This window comes from Musa acuminata, chromosome BXJ2-7, assembly GCF_036884655.1.
Source record: "Musa acuminata AAA Group cultivar baxijiao chromosome BXJ2-7, Cavendish_Baxijiao_AAA, whole genome shotgun sequence".
Classification (NCBI taxonomy): domain Eukaryota; kingdom Viridiplantae; phylum Streptophyta; class Magnoliopsida; order Zingiberales; family Musaceae; genus Musa; species Musa acuminata.
In genome coordinates this window covers 5295206-5314548 of record NC_088344.1, presented here as the reverse complement: position 1 = coordinate 5314548, position 19343 = coordinate 5295206, and the positions used below count along the sequence as shown (strand labels likewise).

Below are 19343 nucleotides of genomic sequence, written 5' to 3'. Positions count from 1 at the left end.
CTTGTTATGTGAGATCTTTCAAATCTATGTAGTTCTTGGATCGATTTCACTTATACAAGATATCAAAATATTGGATGATATTCCTAAAACATTTCCGATAATTTTTTTTTATTATCCTCGTATTTGCTTCAATATCTTTCTACTAAACAAGTATCATCTGCAGGAAGCATTTCAGTTCGTTTATCTAATTTGAATCCATTTTCACTTAGAACAATTAGAGCTGCAAAATCAATGATGTTTTGCTTCTGTATCTGGCAATTGAAAGTGGATCCGATGAGGTTGAAAGGTTTAGGAAGTACAGTGAGTTAACCTTTCTTCTCAGCCTCAGGATCAAGGTATGATTAATGGTTGTGCAAGTCTGTTCGTTCATTGAGATAAAGATGGTAAAGCATTTTAAATTGACCTCGAAAATAAGAACAAAGGTATGCCAATAACATAATCCTAAATTTTTGGATGACAGAGATAATTAAAATTTGCAACACTTAAAAATGGACCTTTTCAGAATACAAGAGTCTTGTTCTCTTGATAAGGTAGCACCCGAAGTTCACAATAAGATTTGATTGATTGCAGGAGACATTGCTTTTCGAGATTCTCCGATTTCTGCACAAAACTTTGCAAGGTATCCCTGTGAGAAACTCTCTCAACCTGCACCATGTTTATAGAAGTATTCAGACTAGAAGTCAGAAGCATGAGAGAAGCAGTTGACTTATCTAATGTACTGTAGCTGCAAAAGCCAAGAGCAAAATATCATCAAATGTATCTATTATTACAGTCAAGGTTTCAAGTTTTGATCCAAGAACCATGTTGGTCTGGCTCTGGTACATATCAGTACACCGACATGTGGTATGCTAACATCCTGATTGGCATAGACCAAAGAATAAGAGGGAGAGAAGAGGAGAGGACAAGGAGGAAGAAGAGCCGGAGGAAATGGGAGAGGATGCAGAGGTGACAACTTTGCTTACTGTAGGAATCTACAGCAATGACAATATCAGGAGGTGACTGATGTGACAATGGGACTAGGAGGATGTCAAGGTAGTGATTGCGAAGGTTGCTGTGGCAACAGTCATAGCCGTGCAAAGAAAGAGAGAGAGAATACAGAGGTTGCGATGGAAAAGTCAACAGATTTTATTTTTTACCATCTGTTGATACCCAAAACCAAACAACTAGCAACAGTTGTTTCAGCTTGCCCAGAAAAAGAAAAAGAATACAAAACCTGTTTCAATTGGACCCAACAAATTTGCCAGAATCAGGTCGGACCGGTATATACTGGTCAGTATGCACCTGTTCAACCGGTTTTCCGAATCTTAGTTATATTGTTCATGGTATCATATGTTACTAAGCAACAAACAATCAATTGCAGTTAACATCAGAAACTAAGATGACTGGAATAACTGCAAAATTCAAATATTTTGAGTTAACACCAGAACACAAAGCATGACAACTTAGACTATAAACCATCCAATAACTTGCAAAGGTCTTTGTTACAGAGACTGTACAATTGTCTAAATCAAGAAAATAAAATTTTGAGGACCTAGATACACAACTGTCGACTCTTTGTTTAGTATCAAATTTAAAAGCCCAAACATTTCTCCAGGTTTTATTAGTTCATTTTGATGCTTATGTTGATGCCAGTTTTACAACCATGGGACATGATACTGCCATGTTGTCTTTGTCAAGGAAGAGCCATGCTGTAATCTCACTTGTATATTACACCATTGAATTAGCAACTAAACTTTACATGGACTTTTTTTAGTTCATTAAGACAGCATACTTGCAGATGACAAAATTCGAATTCAAATGCAACAAGTATTGTCTTCCACACAACTTAAAGAATGCCAACCTCTTTTGTCCTGTGTGGTTCTTGGTTCTCACAAAAATGATGTTGTAAAAAGGGTTATCATGGTCACCTAAGTTTGGGTAATTTTGTATGTGATTCAATATATTCAGATGTGCATGTTCCTGCATTTTGTTTACAGATTTCTCAATTTGTTGTCAAAATATACATTAATACAAATATGCTATTTTCTTAATTTGTTTTGTGAATTTGATCATAACTTGAGTATCATGGAAAGTAATTAAATGTAAAACAGCAGTAAAATATCAAAATGGATATTAAGAAACCATATGTGGGAGGAAGACGAGGACATGAGTCGAGACCATATGGTAGGTATTGGCATTATTAGCCTGTCCTCACTAGTTTGATCATTATACTGTAAGCTAGGTACTTGCCAAGATTTTGGTTCTGCCTACGAGACAATCAGTATGGATTTGGATTGGGTTGACAATGAATAAAAACACTAGCCTTAACTCTATTTACATTTTACAGTACCTTTCATTTGTTAATTTCCATGTGTAAATGACAAAGTCAAACACTAGTGTGATATCAAACCAAGCAAGTACATACAATATGAAGCCAAGATTGTCATAAAATGGATTACCCTAATATCAATGATCAATAATTTGACAAGGTAAGTATCAAAATTCAGGCATGCATAAAAGAAAATCTTTAATAATTGAGCATAAGAATATCACCATTTGTTCAATAATTGGACCAGCATCCAGCTCTTGAGTTACAAAATGACTTGTTGCGCCAATCAACTTTACCCCAGCATCAAAAGCCTGGATTTATATACCAGATCTGACTTAACTCTTATTCAAGAGATGAGCAAAGAAAGTTGTTATAGTTCCAACAAATAAATAAAAAATTTAAACAAAGACCTGTTTGGAAGGACTCCCACCCTTAAATGATGGAAGAAGACCATGATGGATGTTAATTATATCTTTACCATAACTCTCCAAAAACCTTCCAGACAGTATCTGCATGTTGTTATAATATAATAAGAAATTCGGACTCCAAATGACGTTCAAGTTGCCATAGTAAAATTTATGAAATAGATGACACATGCAGGAAGACTGTGTCAATAAATATAAGAATCTATTCAGATAACAGATATCATAATTAAGAAATACCTTTTAAAAGATATTTATTACTCACAGTTCACTTATCACTTTTCTGTTCATGTAAGAGAAATACCTTCCTCAAAAGAGAAGCTAACAACAACAATATCAATCTTTTCCATGTCTTTAGACATCACATTTTTCCCTTTATTTAGTCGTGGAACTAGAATCAATTGCTCATGAGCTTGAATCAACATTAGCCAATGTTCTAGGAAACTGCAGAATGCAAGTTCATGTTTCTACAATCAAGTGCTTAATAACAATAAAAAAGACCTAAAGATCTAAAAACAAGTTTGGAAGAATGACAAAATTGAAGGGCAAACCTGCATATATCTTGCAAGTACAAGAAAATCCGTATCTTCAACCAACTCCAGGATCTCTGCTTCTCTTTTATTTCCTACACTTGTTGGCAAGTAATGATATGGAATTCCATGTCTTTCAAGAAAACGAATAACATGTGTATTTGGAGCTCTTTGATGATTGCTGTTCAGTATATTTGGAAGCTTCAGTTTAAATCTTGAGAAGAAATTATTTGAATAAAAGAGTCGCAAGATGTCTCACCTTATCACACAGCTGATATCCACAGGTAGTCTACCCTCCTGCCATTTATATAACAAGTCCACCAAACAATGTTCCTACAGAAACAAATTCTTGCATTGATATGCAAAATAGATAGTCGTTCATTTTTTATTTATGAATTACAAACTAAATCACAGTTAAAAGTTTAATACATATGATTGAGTCCAGAAGGACAGATATTTGCATATAATGTGCCATAACTAAACCAATACAAACATTTTGAGGCTTAATTGATAAACACTAGTAATGATGCATGCTTAAGCAAAAAGAGTCAACAGTATAGCAGAACAAACCTGCTTTGAAGCAAGAATCACAATCTTATATTTAGGATCTAGATCAGGGACTCGTACAATAGATTTTTCTGCACTGAATAACTTTGATAATTTGATGAAGTCATTGTCCACCACATCCCGAGGCCAATGAGTAGGATCAAATACAAATTCACTGCCACGTGATAACCACCGTCTATTCTTAGAATCATTTCAATTGGTTGTAATGTGCATGTAACTCAAGATAGTATAAATACATTTACTCATGAACGAGTTCAAAATGTTTGCTTCTTTAAAACCTTGGCTTGGTAATACACTGAGGACAGCTAGGAAAAGTTAGCTTCAGAGAGGATACATCGATGAGTGCTGAACTCTGCTGTTTAGTTAAAAGGAATAGCAACAGTAGAAACAACAAATAAAATTACAGACCTAGGATGGCTTCTAAATGCATGATAACATCAGATAAGAGATAATCTTAAAAGTCACAATGTAGAAGGCAGTTTTAGTTAACAATGGCAAGAACACTAACAATTTACAGAAAGTGTGCTCAAATTTTTTTTTATTAACCTAAATTCAGGTGAAGTCTCATCAAGGAAAAAGGCATCATCATCAGAATAATTTCAACGCAGAAGGTTCATCACTCTTTGCAGAAACAGACAAAAATCACAGAAAAGGTAAGCATCTAAAAGTTGCACCAAGTTGACTAACATGCTTATCTAAGGATTTCATTGTTGTATCTATAAAGAAAAAAAATAAATTAGCAACACATTGTCGTTCATAGATACCAAGTAGACAAAAAAATAAGTTTCCATTTTTAAAATTCAACAATCTATATCGTATTCATATATGTTTCTTTCCTAGAACAGGATCATAATAGGAGACACATTAGAGATCTTAAAATAATAGGAAAAGTTTATTTTTCATTGGGACAGATCAGCTGAGGCCTTTATTAGACATATTCCAGTATCAACCACTATAGTCGAATTACTTTTGGTGATTTAAATTGAGCTTCTTAAGTTACTAAGTAGTTTAAGCAATGCCACCATGGCTCGATCTTCATATTTGACTCTGACGGAGACACAATTTGATCAACTTGACTACAAACACATACTCATGGCCAAGCTTGTCTTAGACTCATCATCCTTATTACAAGAGGAGAGAAGAGCCTAAAGGGGGTTGGCCATAACCAGGGCATGGCAAGATGCAGGGTTTTTTGGCTTTAACTATCACACCATGCCAACTTGGACACTTTCATGGGTACTTGGTACAATTTTTGTAGAAGTTCAACTGCACTTGGAAAAGATTCCAACAGATCAACTGGATCTATCGATTCAAGCTATGTTGCTCAATCAACAAACAAGGTCAACTTAGTGGGTGTTTCCCTTATAGAAGCAGCCTAAGCTTGCTAGACACTCCAGAAGATGAGAGTAAAATCAATTAAAAAGATAGTGAGGAATTGTCTGTATACAGGTCATAATTATTGATATGAGTCCGTTCGACATAAAGGGGAATATTTTTGTTACAATAGAGCTAGAAGTGATTTGGATCAATCAAGAACCAAAATCATTTCACATTATATATAATTTGAGCAAACACCTACACTTCACATCAATAAATTAATGTGGAATAGTATGAAAATATTAATTTGAGCAAACACCTACACTACACATCAAATAAGGAATTCTTTGGTGATATTTTCATATTATTCCATATTAATTTATTGATATTTATAAAGGGTTTCAAGGGTCCTACTTAGGGTCTAATCAGTTATTCAAAAAACTTAATATGGGCATAGCATAGATTACGTTATTTATTTTGCTATAAGTGTAGTTTTATGAGAGTTCTCAAGTTATCTTTTGTAGTTAGTTTATGGGATGATAGGATTAGCTCTCTATTCCTGTGTGTCTATGGGATGACAGGATTTGCTCTCCTCCCCTATATCTCGTCTCTCTTGTATGTATCTCTCGTTTCCCTCACTTTTCCGCATCAGTCTCACATAACAATGTAGGAACCAAATGAAACAGGAGGAAGAACAAACCAAAAAACAAAGACAAAACCCCACCTCCTGGAATAAAAGTCCGACCTATTCTCAGGGACAAAGACATCCACGCTGCGAATGTTTCCACCCCGCGATGCAATGCACTCCGAGAGCTTGGCGACGATCCCCACCACATCCTGCCCACCGACACCTCCAATCTCAACCCAGAAAAGGATTAAAGAAGACCTCCAATTGAAGCCCACTCACCGGGCAGTGGAAGACGTGGATGCCGAGGACGGAGCGGGTGGCGCCTCCGGTGATCGTGGAGATCGCTCTCCTCGCCATCAGATCCAAGACGACCACGCTCGCTTGTTCTTCTCTTCGGGGTAGCTGCCGCGTCAAATGGTTCGGTGTGGAAGGGATTATTGCCTCCAAAACAACCTTTTCCCACCCGAACGAGTTACACAGAAGCCTACCGCGTGAGGTAGGGAGAGGCCCACCTAAATGTGGATCCCACTTCCTAATCCAATAAGAAAATGCGAATATTACAGCGGAGATGTAGCCGCCAATGTGAGGGACCGGAGGAACGCTAGGTGGGTCCCTTATTTTTCCAATGTGAGGGTTCGGTGACCGGTAGGAAATTGGACGTTCGGTATCACGTCGATTTAATTCTTGAGATGGTCATCTATTGAACCGGAGGGTTGGACATAGCCGAACCGGCGTAGTTGATAACCGGGCAGGTGATCGTGATCTGAGGATACCTTCTGCGTCGATCCAATCTCCGCCTTCTGTCTCTCCAAGTCGACCTTCGTCCCGATCTCGTCGCCATTGTTCTCAGAGAGGGACGATCATCCAACGGTACCATTCGAGGTGAATCCATGTTTATAAGTTTGAATCTGGGTTTTCCGGACTTGCACCGTTATGGATCTGATCTGATGAGGTAGGGATTCTGTAGGTAAGGAGAAGATTGAGATCGAGATTGATGGAGGTGGAGCCGCCGGGGCCGCTGCGGTATGTGATTGGGGCGGCGATTATGATGGTCGGCGTGGTACTCCCGCTCGGGTACATGATGTTCTGCATCAAGCGCGTTCCTTCGTCATCCTCGACCTACTCCAAACAGACGTAGGTGTGGTTTTGATTTCTTTTCGTGAACTTGGCTGTCTCTGTTCTTGATTTCGCATGGATTGTGTCTTTTTTTTTTTTTTCTCTTTTTGTTTGTCTTTTGCTTATCTAAGATTGCAACTGATGATTCGGGCGCTGGAATACAGGACTAAAGGGCTGATATAGGGATCATCGGGAGCTCTTCTCTGCTGCCAATGGTCATCCCGTTACAGTGGAATGAGGAAATTACTGGCGAGTATACCATTAATGATGTTTCGATATTTTTGTTTTTTCCTTTCGTTGGTGTATTTAGAGGTTTTTGTGTACTTTGTATCTGATTTTAGTTAGAATAGCAATTTCTAGCTGGAAAATTTGCTTGTCAGTATGGTTGGTTCCAGTCTCTACTATGTCATTGTCAAAATGTTTGGTTGCTAATTGCTTTGATTCGAGTAAAAATTAAGTCCTGAGAGGGAGGCCCATTCGACTGGCTTAATTAAAGAATTGTTATGACATAGGTGACTAACTAGTTCATTAGATGTTGTCAATGGATAAACTGTATCGCGAGTCAAAAATAATTTGGTGACACAGGGAACAGACTGGGTGTGGCTACGCCAGTCGATTAATTGCTCTGATAATGTATTGGGCAGGAGCTTCATTGGGTTATAGGTCCTCTTTCTCTAGAGATGAATGGTATGGTGCTCTAGTAACCTTTGCTTCTGTCCGTCGGGAGGGAAGAAACCTATTCAAGCATTTCGTCTATCAAAAGAGATTGTGTTATTCCTAGCCGTAGCACACATCTCTTACCATTCGTTTCAAGTCAGCAGCTGCCAACATTGTTTTTGTGGTACCTTCTTTCTTTCCTGTTGTGCTAGGACTAAGGCCCTTTACAGAATGAGGCCCATGCTTTGGTGTAGCACTGGGGCAGGAAGATAGGCTCTAGATAGATACAGTAGTCGCTTTGAAGCAGGTTCATCTATCCAACCTGGCTCGGATACCAGCTTGTTCCTCTTGGGATTTCCCCCGTTTCATCTGGCTGTGGCTTGATACTGACTGTTGTAACAATCCTTGGCTGCTCAGATTCATATTTACAGTCTAATATCTCGCTTTTAAGTTTTATCTATCTGAAAGTAATAAGCAAGCTTCAAGCATCTGAAACTAAAAAGTGAAGTCCTTGTTTTTCTATTATACACTATAGGTGTATGCTTGTTTTCCTTCTTTGACTACCCATATTGCTCCCTCTCAATGATATATTTTCTTTTCTGTTGAATTAACTGGTTTTTGGTCAATCATTATGAATTTGTAACTTTTTTTTTTTTTGGGTTTCCACATGAGAGTTAGGGCTTGTATATACGAATGTGTCTCTAAAAATTGAGCAATAATGTAACTCTGCCACTTAATAGACATCAGAGCAATATCTTCCCAATATATTCCTGTTCTTTTCATTACTATAAGTAGTTGATGAATGCCCAAATGTGCATTTTAAACTTGGAGCAGTTTACGATGTCTTGCTAGTGATTTTTCAAGTTGCATCTCATCGTTAACTAATCTCATACGGTTGGTGGTTGGTTTTGAGCATTTTTCTTCCAGCACTTTTTTGTATTTGAAACTGGCTATCTTAATGCCAATCAATGCCTTTTTTTTCATTACTACATTTTCTACTTATGATACTGTTTCAGTAAAGGTTAAAATACTTCAACTATCATCATCTTGTTTATCTACTAAGCTGGAACAGAAAATTGTTGTAATTTTTATTTATTTATGTTAATTAATCATGCAAAATGCCTGAGAAATTTCATTTGAGTTCAACTTTGTGTACAGAACGAGTGAGATTTGGTTAGAATACGAATTATGAGAAGGGAATTCTATACACAGGACGAGTGAAATTTGTAGATAATGAACAAAAGTTCAGTATGTCTCTCTGAAACTACTTGAAAAGATAGTGAAATTTGTAGATGATGAACAAAATTTCAGTATCTCTCTGAAGCTACTAGAAACGATAAAGAACATTGCATTTTTAAAAACAAAGCAGCATTTCAACTGCTACTGAAATTTGATTCTAGTTGTGATTTAACATTTGTCTAACAACTATTTTCATGAATCCTGAAAGTGATATCAATGAAAAGTTAACCCAAAGGACAACCTAGCTAATAATTAGATCACCCTCCCTTGTGTTCTGACATGGTAAGCTGTAATGAATCAAGACTAGCTGGATTAGTGAAGAACATAATGTTAAAATATCAACTTCAAAGCCACGCTAAAAATCTTTTCTTTTTCTTGTTTTGAGAAAGAAGAAACTGATGCATGAACATGGAGCAGGGTTTAAAAAAACCACCAATTAACACCGAATTACAGGTCTACTACGAGACCTTTCACTGGTGATCTTCTGCGAGGCTTGACTTGGATAATCTTCTACACAACTATTGTTACATCTGAGATGATGATGATGATGATGATGATGATGATGAACAGTTAGCTAGCTGAATGAAGTTTATGTGTCCCCAACTGATCATTTATACTGCTTCTGGGTTGGTCATGTGCAAGAAAATTAGGTTGTTGTTCTGTCAATTAACTTTTAGTTCATAAATTAATTTCAATAGCTGGGTGTTTCCCAGGATCAGGGCTAGTGAACAAGATCCAATGTGTGGTGAGCTGTGCATCCTCCCACCGGGTAAAGCATTGTCAATTTTTATTCTTGGAGTCTGCTTGTCTGCACCGATACAATTCTACTGTTTGTTATATAGGAAGTTCTAAGAAATCTTTTGTCTTATATGAATGTGTTCGTTTTCATTATTCTCTTACGGTGCTACTTCGGTAACTAAATTACATGCGTCTAATAATTAAGCGTTCTACAGTAAAGCGTACAGCTGGAAGTAATTGTCCTCTTTCAAAACACTATATTAGGAGTATGGAATACCAATGATGATGATTAAAGAGTAAGATTATATGTTGATTGCAAAAGAGAGAAGGATTAATATGTTGTTTACAGGATGCTTTTGTACCGGATAGTAGCCCTTGCTATCGATTCCTCGAGAGACTACAAGCGTTTTGACATGTCAAGTTTGATCAACCAACAAGGTTAAGGAGCCTTTATTTTTAGCCTCTATTACGAATTAAGGTTGAAGGATTTAAATATTCAAAATAGAATATTTCAATATTTTAAGGAAAATATATATGTTATAATACAATTTGGAGGGGAAGGGTGGGGAATGTAATATTACCAAAATTTGAAAGGATATAGATGTGTAAAACGCCTACCTCAACCAAAAAAAATTCGAGTCTGTTGTCACAGCTACATCTCCATCTGACGGCCACTCGATGCAGAGAACAACGAAATGCCCACCAGACAGTAAGCGGTCTGTACGTTGCTGTCAATCTTTTCTCGGCTGAAGAATGACGACTGCGTTCAAGCAATTAATCTTCGTAGCTGAGATATATAATATTGTCAGAAGTCTGAGGACCATGCAACGAACTTAGGTAAAATATTCGATATATGCCTGACAGAGAAACACGCACAATCGGAAAAATGATCTCTTTCCCACATGATTAAGCATTAAGGATATATGTATAAAAAAAGAAGGAAAAATGTGAAAAGACTAGTTATTAGTTCAGCATTAAAAACTGAACAGTTTCTTCCACGTGTACTGCATTCACAGGCAAAACCCATACTTACGTGTGTAACAATTTCAATCCATGAGTAGAAGAAAATGGATAATATTTTTGTTATAAGAAGTACAATTCACCAAGAATTTGGTTGTAGTCAGCCTGCTATATTAGCTTATACATGTGTAATTCAGGCCTGAAAAGTGTAGGATGCAACTGGTCAAAACACTCATCAAATACTCTAAATATTCTTATCAAAAAATATTCTCAAGATTGAGATACTGTGCCAACAACCACCGTTATCTCATGGACAATAACAAGGATCAATAACTGGGAGTCCTCTTTCAAAAGAACAAAGAAAGAGAAAAAGGAAGCAAAAAGGTGTTGCCAGGGCACAACTTACCCCGAATATGTGACCGGATTTTTGAAGATGGCAGCTAGAAGACTCTCCCATGCACCCAACAGTTGATCAATGACGTTCGAAGCAAATGCCAATGCGGCTCCAAACTTTACGCTCAGGGGAAAAAACGCCAGCTCCAGTGCCTCAATGAAAAAGAATCCAACTTTTGCTGTAACCGAAGTAAAATGCCGAAGCTATAGATGCTCATGGCTGAAACCGCAGACACTCTTTAAGCAAGACCTATGGCTAGAGAAACTAAATGGAAGCCGGGATGCGCCTCTGACCAATGAGTATCGATTCAATAATGGACGGATGTGAAAGTCACAGCTGGTAGTTATACCTGAAGCACATATAAAGAAAAAATCAAGCAGACACATCAAAACAAGCTTCACATGTTTAACATGTTGATCAGTCATAAGCAAAATGCATACATCAAGAGCGGTAAAGCAGCCGCTGTAGTTACTGGCCTATGCTATAGATATAGTGTGGAGGAGACACCCAGGACAATTAGAAATGTAGGATGAACAAATCACACCCTTTATCTCAATATATGTTCGACAGCCAGAGCAATGATTTTTGACACGCACTTTGACGAACACATTGTCAAAGACTCACCCAATGGATGTGGTCAAATGAGCATATCAACTTCAACGACTTTCTTGTGGTCAAATTACCTCGGTAGCACCATATTATCAATTGTGACTGAAAGATATATATAATGTCCTCATCTAATATGTCATCAAAATACAAGGGGTGTTGGACAGTGGTGTGAAGCACTGCATATATATAATGTCCTCATCTAATATATATATATATATATATATATATATATATATATATATATATATATATTAGTTAATCTTTGTTATAATCATATTAGTTAAAAAAATACTGGCTGGTACGAAGATGCTACATGGAAGGTCAAACCATACATGGTAGTAGACTAGAGACATGAATATATGATTGGGTTTGAAAAGTTTTCATTTAACTGGAAGATGTGTTTAATGCATACATTGCATCTTTTACAATCGGAATTGTAAAAAATCTCACCAAAAGTAAAGCTACTGGGAGGTTTCCTCAGAAGCAAGAAAAGAGATCTGATATAGTCTACCGATCAGACTAACATTAACTTTCCCAAACTCTTTATCTAATTTTAGTTTTACAAATGATTTTGCCTTTCTGTCATGTGTGTGTGCAATCTCTTAAGTATGCATGCAATTGAGTTCTTGCATCCTTAAATTTGTTCAATACTATATCGTGGAAATTTTAATCCTTGTGATATACGGTGTTATTGGCGTATTGCTGCTGTACAATCCTACTGTGGCACAAAATATGGTGAACTGTTTTAAGTTAATGTCGTATAAGTTAATGGAATTTTCTTTTTTCTAATCATGACTGTAGAATTGACAATCTCGAGGTATGCTTACCTACTATCTTGTAGTCATGAAGATAATCATTTTAAGTTGATGTCGTAAAAGATAACTGAATTGATTCTTTCATCGAAACACTTGCCTTTTGAACTTAAAACTATGAAACAAAATACAGCTACCCAAAGATTTCCAACCAATAATCATCAACCTTATTACGCAGCATTACCTCGGTAAAATAGATTCAAAAGTTATACATGTCTTTATTCTAGCATGCAGTTGATATATGTAGAGAATCCTGACTCATACAACTATTGGTTCACTCAGGGCATCGTCTTATTTTCAACATTTTTGGGATTTGTAGTATGCAAGTAGCATAGTGTGGCAAATAAAGGAGAAGACAGTAGGGAAATCATTGGAGGAGGAAGATCAGAAGCCAGAAGAAACCAACAAGAGCGAAAAGAAAAACATACTATGCACATTTACCTTGAAGAAAACCCTGAATCATTCATAAAATAAAATCATGCAATCAAAATCACACAATCACTGTTTTCAGATAAAGACATTTTAGTATTTATGTGTTGACATAAAACCACTTAAAAGGTCTTTCCCAAAGATAAAAAAGTTTTCCAAGCATTCCCTAGAACATCTGCCATGCATCTCTTCAGGATGAATCATACAGATTTCCAATATTGGTTGGAACTTACTTTAACAAGTGATTCTTTCCCATCTAACAACTTGAAGATACCCAAATAGGCTGCTTCTTGCTAACACTTGACACAAGAATCAACTCCTGCCAGACCTCAACTAGCACAATCAAAGACAATTTAAGTAAAACACTAAATTGACTTAAACAACTCCAAATCAACCAAAATTACTTACATAACCTAACCTTATTAAATTGAATAACATATATAAACAACATTCAGTATTACTCACCTAAAAGATTAAACCAAGTTACAAATCAACATAACAAGAAAACACATTTGACTCGATCTAGAAACTAATTAAACTCAAGCTAAACCCAGGTTGCATCATCAGTGAAGGGCACAACTATCCAATCCTTGCAAGGAAAATCTCAACAGTTTCTAGGACCTCACTAGAACAGGCTCATGAGTTCTAAAATCAACTTGCTTGTCTCAGTTACTCAAGACACATGAATTCTTTCCGTGATTGAATTATATTGAGAGAAATCTCATCAGATAAACCAAGCATCATCATAACCTTTTATATCACTCCTACCAAATCTTCTTTGAGCATACTCTAATATTCATCTAAGCACGCAAGACAAAATTTCCACAGAAGTAATCATATTATTCTATTTCTTGGTAACTCAATCCATGTCAATACTTTAAACATAGATCAAAATATTGTCCGTACTGATTAGTACATGTCAATATTTATGAATCTAACAACTAACCAATAAACAGATCAAGCGATTTCATCTGGTTTAATCCATCGTAAGCTAAACCATCCTATATGTTCGCTATACAGACCTTACAAGGTGGTAAAATAGATTAGTACCAAACTGTACCAAAAGGAAGGTTGTTTCTTTTTTTGTTTTTGACAACTATTATGAGTCTTTTGTTTTTTTCTTCTTCCCTCTTCCTCTGTTTTTATTATGCTCTCCCCACCACCATCACCACCCGAAAAAAAAACCTCATCTTCCACCTCATCCCAGCTATGTTTCCACCATCTCCTCCAACAGATATGAGTCCTCCATGCTCTCTCTCTCTCTCTCTCTCTTGATGGTACCAACCGGTACCATCACAGAGCAACTTGGCTCAGATACTAAGTTAAATAATAGAGACAAGGCTCGAGTTGGTTCTTGAGTTGAGCATAAATATAAGTTTGGTGCCTCATACATAACAATGAAACTTCAAACGAGAGTTTGTACCAGCCCATGTTATAAGAAAAGGTCCAAATTAGAAAAAGGTCTAACAAATTATATTCAAATAAGTGGAGGAAAAAAACAAAGTAAATGTTTTGGGCCATGGGAAACATCAAAAGCAAAATATTTTGAGATCTGATAATAGGAATACAAAAAAAATAGATATACAATAAAGTCAAATAAAGACTTGACATATAAAAATGACCAACTCCAAAAGAACCATATGCACCCTTAACCAAGTACATAAGCAAATGAACCAATATCACATCTCTGGAACAAAAGGACCTCCTCCTTTTTCTCAAAACAATATGCAAGAAAAATTCAAAGCCATACACTATAAATCCACCTAATGGCCAAAAGAGCTGAGTTAAATGCTCAAAAGCAACTACCATATTATTTGCTTTAACTTTCATTCATTCAGTGCATACTAAGCAAGAGAAAACATGATAGACTCAAGCAAAATGCAGAGAAGGACATGCTGGATGTAACAAAGTACCTGTTTCCAATTATTTTGTTTGAGTAGGAGAGCAACGTAGACCTGAGGCATCTGCACCCACCATTGCAAGCTCACAAACAGAACAAAGCTGCCCCTCAATGGCTGGCACAAACCGAGCCCCACAATAAGGGCAGGAAACATCCTTCTGCCCACGATAGATTGGAACATAAGTTGTCCCACAAACTACAAAAGGATTCCTGTAATCATAATTGAGCTGGTTAGCATCCTGTTTATCACCAGCATGTTGCAGCACCTGCCTAGCCTTCTTTGCTTGGATTTCAGTGGGGCTATTCTCCAGAAGCATCCTGGCAAAATTTGCTGCTGTTGCATAGTTCCCTCCCTTATAGCAGATAGTCATAGCATTAATGAGGACAAGCCTCATATGGATATTCTGAAGCTTACAGTTGGTGAAATAGGCTGCCAGCTCCTGCTGTCGAACTGCATTGTCCTTGATTTCCTTTCTTTTGACCTCCATTTTCAAGCCCAGAACATACTCTCTAGCTATCTCAATCAGCTCCTTCACTTCATCAACTTCCCTCCTTGAGTCTACTACGATAAGTGGGATGGTATGCAAGATGTTGAGAAACTGGCGTAAAGCTTCTGGAAACTTTCCCTCTGTTGTGGCTCGATAAGCTGCCTTGAGCTTCTCATCCATCTGTGAAAAGTTGAATACAAGTGCTGGAGGGGCCCTCACATTAGGACTGGAAGCCTCACTCCAACCTTTCTCAACAGCAATTGATATAGCTGGGGCTGAGGCAAAGGCATGCATATAGGTATGACTTCCCACAAGAAGATCCATGAACAATGGCTTCATAGGAGCAAAGTTCTTTATACCCAACTGTCGTCTAAGCAAGCGCATGGCAGTGTCAAAATTCCCAGCTGCCACATGCTCTCCTGCAAGGGAAGACTTCTGAATCCAGATTTGGCTAACAGGCATGCCAGGTGTAGGAGCAACAAATAATGAAGTGCGAACATTTCCAGCAGCTTTTGGTGTATCTGCATCTGGTGGTAATTCCAAATCCTCAAGGTCCCATCCACCCTCCTCACTATCTTCATTTACTACCCCATCTTCAAGTTCTGCTACTATATCAGCATTTTGCAGCATGCCCTCCATTTCAACAATGTCCAATTCCTCATCACCCCATTCAGCACCAGTAGCTTCCTCCTCTTCCTCATTTCCTGCCCTCCCAACGTCTAGCCCATTGTCAAAAATACCTCTCATTACCTTTAGTAAAGGCCAATCCCCACGGCACACGAGTGATGCTGGTGGCATCAGAAGAGAACACACTTTTCCTTTGGGTAAAGAGGGAATATTTTCTCCCAATTCAGCAGTGAGCCTGTCAGCAACTTCCTTTAATCCATGAGTGACAGCTGTAACATATGCAAGAGGCAGATGACCAGCATTTTCCAAAATCTTGACACGTTCCTGAACGTCACCAAGATACATGGCATTATGAAACTGGCCCATGATATCATTCTTCAATTCAGATATTTTGAGCATTTTGGACAGCTTCTCCTTGTTACCAGTAACAAGATAAAGGAAAGATAGCCTCTCAAAGTTCTTTGTCCTCTGATATGCATATTCCACAATACTTGTGTTTCCTTGCCGAAGTGCCTCAACACCCAACCGATACCAATGGTCCTTATCATCAATCACATTTGCTGAAGCAACAGCTATTTCGATGTTACCACTCTCAAGCGCCAGGTTGAATCTAGTCTTTTCATCTTTCACGAAATGGAGTGCTACTTCAGGAAAACCTTTCTGTTGTAGGTATGCAATGACAGCTTGTCCGCATAGCTGAGAGTTCCTGATCATACTCATTACATGATCATATCTTTTCCGAAACAGAGAGAGCTTGAAGATATACTCTGTTGAATCAATTGATATCACACAGTTCTTCCCATCACGATCCAAGCAATAGATAGTTCTTCCAGAAACCCTGGTTATGTAAATAGGAACATCAAGTGTCTTTATAATTCCACTGTCCCCATTAGGAAGGCAATACTTGATATGATTTAACGTTGTATAGATGAAGACACCATTGTCATCCCAGGCACCACTTTTCACACGGATAGTCTCATGCAATGTACAACGGTGTACAAGTTTCTTATTAGCAATTACTATAGCATGTTTACCCAGCAAAGCAATAGATTCCATGTCACTTGACCAAACAACGTATTTAACAGGTGGAATTTGAAGTTCTCCAAGGACAATCCTCTGTTGGAGATCAAAAATAGCCACCTTGTCCTCAGCCCTGCACAACAAGTTACCAGTGCCTGCGTAAAATATTGAATCTGTACCACTTGGGAGAGGGCACTTCTTCACAATCTCATTTTTAAGGTTCTTAACTATGGCCTGATTGCTAGTCTTGTCGAGAACAGCAAATCTATTACGAGCTACAAAAACAGCTGATGCTCCAGCTCCCTTCTTTGCATCTTGCATATAGTCACCCCTTCCAGCAGTGTCCTTAGGAACGATATAAAGCTCGTAAGACCCCCCATCGACATCAGAACAGATCAAGACAGCATTCTCTGTGGAGCTAAAAGACAGTGTTCTGGGTCCCTGATTCAAGCTGACAGAACCAGGTCTCCTTATAGGAACCACCTGAGTATCTTTCTGGGTCGAGAACTCATAGAATCGCAAGAAACGATCTTTTACATAGTATAGGGCATCTCCGCTGACTGAGAAAGCAGGTCGTTCCCTCTCCAATTTGAAAACAATCATGCCACTATCATGGCCAGCTGCAAGAAGATTCATTTCTGGATGTGCAGCGAGAATCCAGAAACGGTCATGTTCACGACGAAATGTTTGAATACCCGTTCGCTTTGTCGCATCCCAAATGCGAATGCTTTTGTCTTCTGAGTTAGATACAATAATGTCCTGCTTTGCATGGAACATGACACTAGAGACATTATTCATATGGCCTCTCAGTGTGTCCACCTCCCAAGCCTTTGAATCTGTTCCAATATGACACGCATTAGCAGACACAATGTCATTTATGCTTTTTAATAAATTATATCAACATCTTCCTTATTTCACACATGAGTTGATAAGGAAATAAATCGACTAAAGTACTCCTGTACTCCTCATATCAAGATGATACAATACAAAAGCATAAGAAAGTAATATTAGATCAGATTCTACAAATTGTATCTCTAGGATTTTGTTTTTCTCGAGATCAAAGGAAATAGCAATTTTAATATTCTAAATAATAACATAATGATGCCAAATGAAAGATGTTTTTCAAGTTACCATTCATTCTCCACAGTTTCACTTGCCGATCATCTGCACCAGAGATGATAAGCGGCAAGGTAGGATGGAAAGATGCCCAGTTGACTCCACGATCGTGGCCTTCCAAGACATATTTGACAACAGCATCAACACCTCCAAACAGATCTGCATTCATCTGTCCCAGACGCAGGATATCATCAGCTGGGGAAACCTTTTTCCTCAGTGAACTAATATCCCAAACACGGACCGTCTGATCCAAAGATGCAGACACAATCAGGTCCTCCTTCGGATGGAATGAGGCGCACATGACATAGTGGTTGTGCCCGGTCAACACCGAAATGCAGTTTCGAGATTGCCAGTTCCAAATCCTAATAGTTTGATCATCACTTGCACTAACGATCCATGGGTGCTCATCGTGGAACTGAACAGTGCGGATGTAATCAAGATGCCCAAGAAGGGTGAACAGGCACCGGTGTGTCTTATAATTCCAGACCTTAATCTTATAGTCATCTCCTGCAAATACAACATTGCCATCAGAAAGAAACAAATAAACAAACTGCGCTCTCTGAACTATAAGTTAAAGGAAGAGATCCCAAGAAAGACATCCATGACAACCTCAAGATATTAAACCTAAAATCAAAGGCAAACAAAGATCGGATTCCAATCTTAAAGGGGCACAAGGTTACAAATATTAAATCAACAGCACGAAACGATTAGCAAATTCAGGCAATCAACGAGATCCGGTTACCAAAAGCAAATTCAACTTGCAATTTTTCCAGCACGAAAGAGATCTGATGCCATGAATGACACATGATGCACCTCAAACAAATTAAGATCAAACGAAGACTGAGCATTAAGGACGGGACAGCGATCACCTCCAGAGACGAAAAGAGGCTGGGACTTGTGAAAGTGGACGCCTCGGACGGGGCCATCATGCTCATCAAAACGGTCGATGAGTGTGCCCATCCGGTAGTCCCATAGCTGGATAACGCCGCTGTGGAGGCTGGCAAGGATCCAGGGCCGCTTGCTGTGGAAGCTCAGCCCCTTCACCCGGTTGCTCTTCGTCTCGAACTTGGTCAGCATCGCTGCCACGCGCCCGCCTGCGAGATCGAAACCGACGCATAACAAACCCAAATCAGAGTGCAACGTAGAGGCAAATCAGCGGAAATTAGGGCTAGGGCAGGGATCGCAGCCCAGATCTAGCGAGGGGATTTCCAACCTGAGGGTCTCAGATCTGGATCTCGAGAAATTAGATCGATAGAAGCGGATATCCCCGCCGCGCCGAGAGAGGAAGGGAGAAGGAGACGGGGGGGAGAAGAGAGAATGAACGGGGAAGAATATCTCTACTTTCTCCGTTACACCACTTCATCACTTTTTCTCTCTCCGTCGTCTTTGCAAATATATCCTTTCCAAGTTTAAATATAGCATATTGATTCTTACAAGTTTTAACAACATATATTTCGTCGGTTAAT

The 19343-nt window shown here is 38.3% G+C and overlaps 2 protein-coding genes and 1 long non-coding RNA gene across 6 annotated transcripts; 1 reads left to right on the top strand and 2 right to left on the bottom strand.

The window, feature by feature from the left end:
- Positions 1–369: 369 nt before the first annotated feature.
- Positions 370–6209, bottom strand: LOC135616815 (formyltetrahydrofolate deformylase 1, mitochondrial-like). Of its 3 annotated transcripts, none has more exons than XM_065116453.1 (8): positions 6052–6209; positions 5869–5981; positions 3831–3981; positions 3520–3593; positions 3282–3441; positions 2719–2817; positions 2533–2619; positions 370–645 (listed from the first exon to the last, which is right to left on the bottom strand). In XM_065116453.1, the coding sequence occupies exons 1-8, from the start codon at positions 6127–6129 to the stop codon at positions 499–501; spliced, it is 909 nt and encodes a 302-aa protein (XP_064972525.1). In that variant the 5' UTR covers positions 6130–6209; the 3' UTR covers positions 370–498. The 3 variants fall into 3 exon arrangements, with proteins under 3 accessions (XP_064972525.1, XP_064972526.1, XP_064972527.1); XM_065116454.1 differs by having other exon boundaries at positions 5890–5981; XM_065116455.1 differs by lacking the exon at positions 370–645 and adding an exon at positions 731–1281.
- Positions 6210–6471: 262 nt separating this feature from the next.
- On the top strand, positions 6472–7267 carry LOC135616814 (uncharacterized). Its single transcript, XR_010488506.1, has 3 exons — positions 6472–6654; positions 6740–6906; positions 7053–7267. It is a non-coding gene; the product is annotated as an uncharacterized LOC135616814 (long non-coding RNA).
- Positions 7268–10017: 2750 nt separating this feature from the next.
- LOC103990415 (coatomer subunit alpha-3) lies at positions 10018–19250 on the bottom strand. Of its 2 annotated transcripts, XR_001979137.2 has the most exons (6): positions 19091–19250; positions 18747–18971; positions 17893–18384; positions 14640–17597; positions 10889–11225; positions 10018–10309 (listed from the first exon to the last, which is right to left on the bottom strand). XR_001979137.2 is itself a non-coding variant. In XM_009409542.3 (5 exons), the coding sequence occupies exons 2-4, from the start codon at positions 18952–18954 to the stop codon at positions 14650–14652; spliced, it is 3648 nt and encodes a 1215-aa protein (XP_009407817.2). In that variant the 5' UTR covers positions 18955–18971; positions 19091–19250; the 3' UTR covers positions 10577–11225; positions 14640–14649. The 2 variants fall into 2 exon arrangements, 1 of the variants encoding a protein (XP_009407817.2); XM_009409542.3 differs by lacking the exon at positions 10018–10309 and having other exon boundaries at positions 10577–11225.
- Positions 19251–19343: the final 93 nt, after the last annotated feature.

Bases quoted from the DNA above. Each gene is read 5' to 3' on its own strand.
- LOC135616815 (XM_065116453.1), bottom strand. From the start codon at position 6,129: ATGGCGAGGAGAGCGATCTCCACGATCACCGGAGGCGCCACCCGCTCC. The intron at 3,982-5,868 runs GTGGGGTTTTGT...ATCACGTGGCAG, and splicing joins TCGGACTTTTATTCCAGGAG to TGAATTTGTATTTGATCCTA. The intron at 2,620-2,718 runs GTCTTTGTTTAA...ATATAAATCCAG, and splicing joins GTGGGAGTCCTTCCAAACAG to GCTTTTGATGCTGGGGTAAA.
- LOC103990415 (XM_009409542.3), bottom strand. From the start codon at position 18,954: ATGCTGACCAAGTTCGAGACGAAGAGCAACCGGGTGAAGGGGCTGAGC. The intron at 18,385-18,746 runs GTGATCGCTGTC...TTGTATTTGCAG, and splicing joins GCCTCTTTTCGTCTCTGGAG to GAGATGACTATAAGATTAAG. The intron at 17,598-17,892 runs GTAACTTGAAAA...ATATTGGAACAG, and splicing joins GAAACTGTGGAGAATGAATG to ATTCAAAGGCTTGGGAGGTG.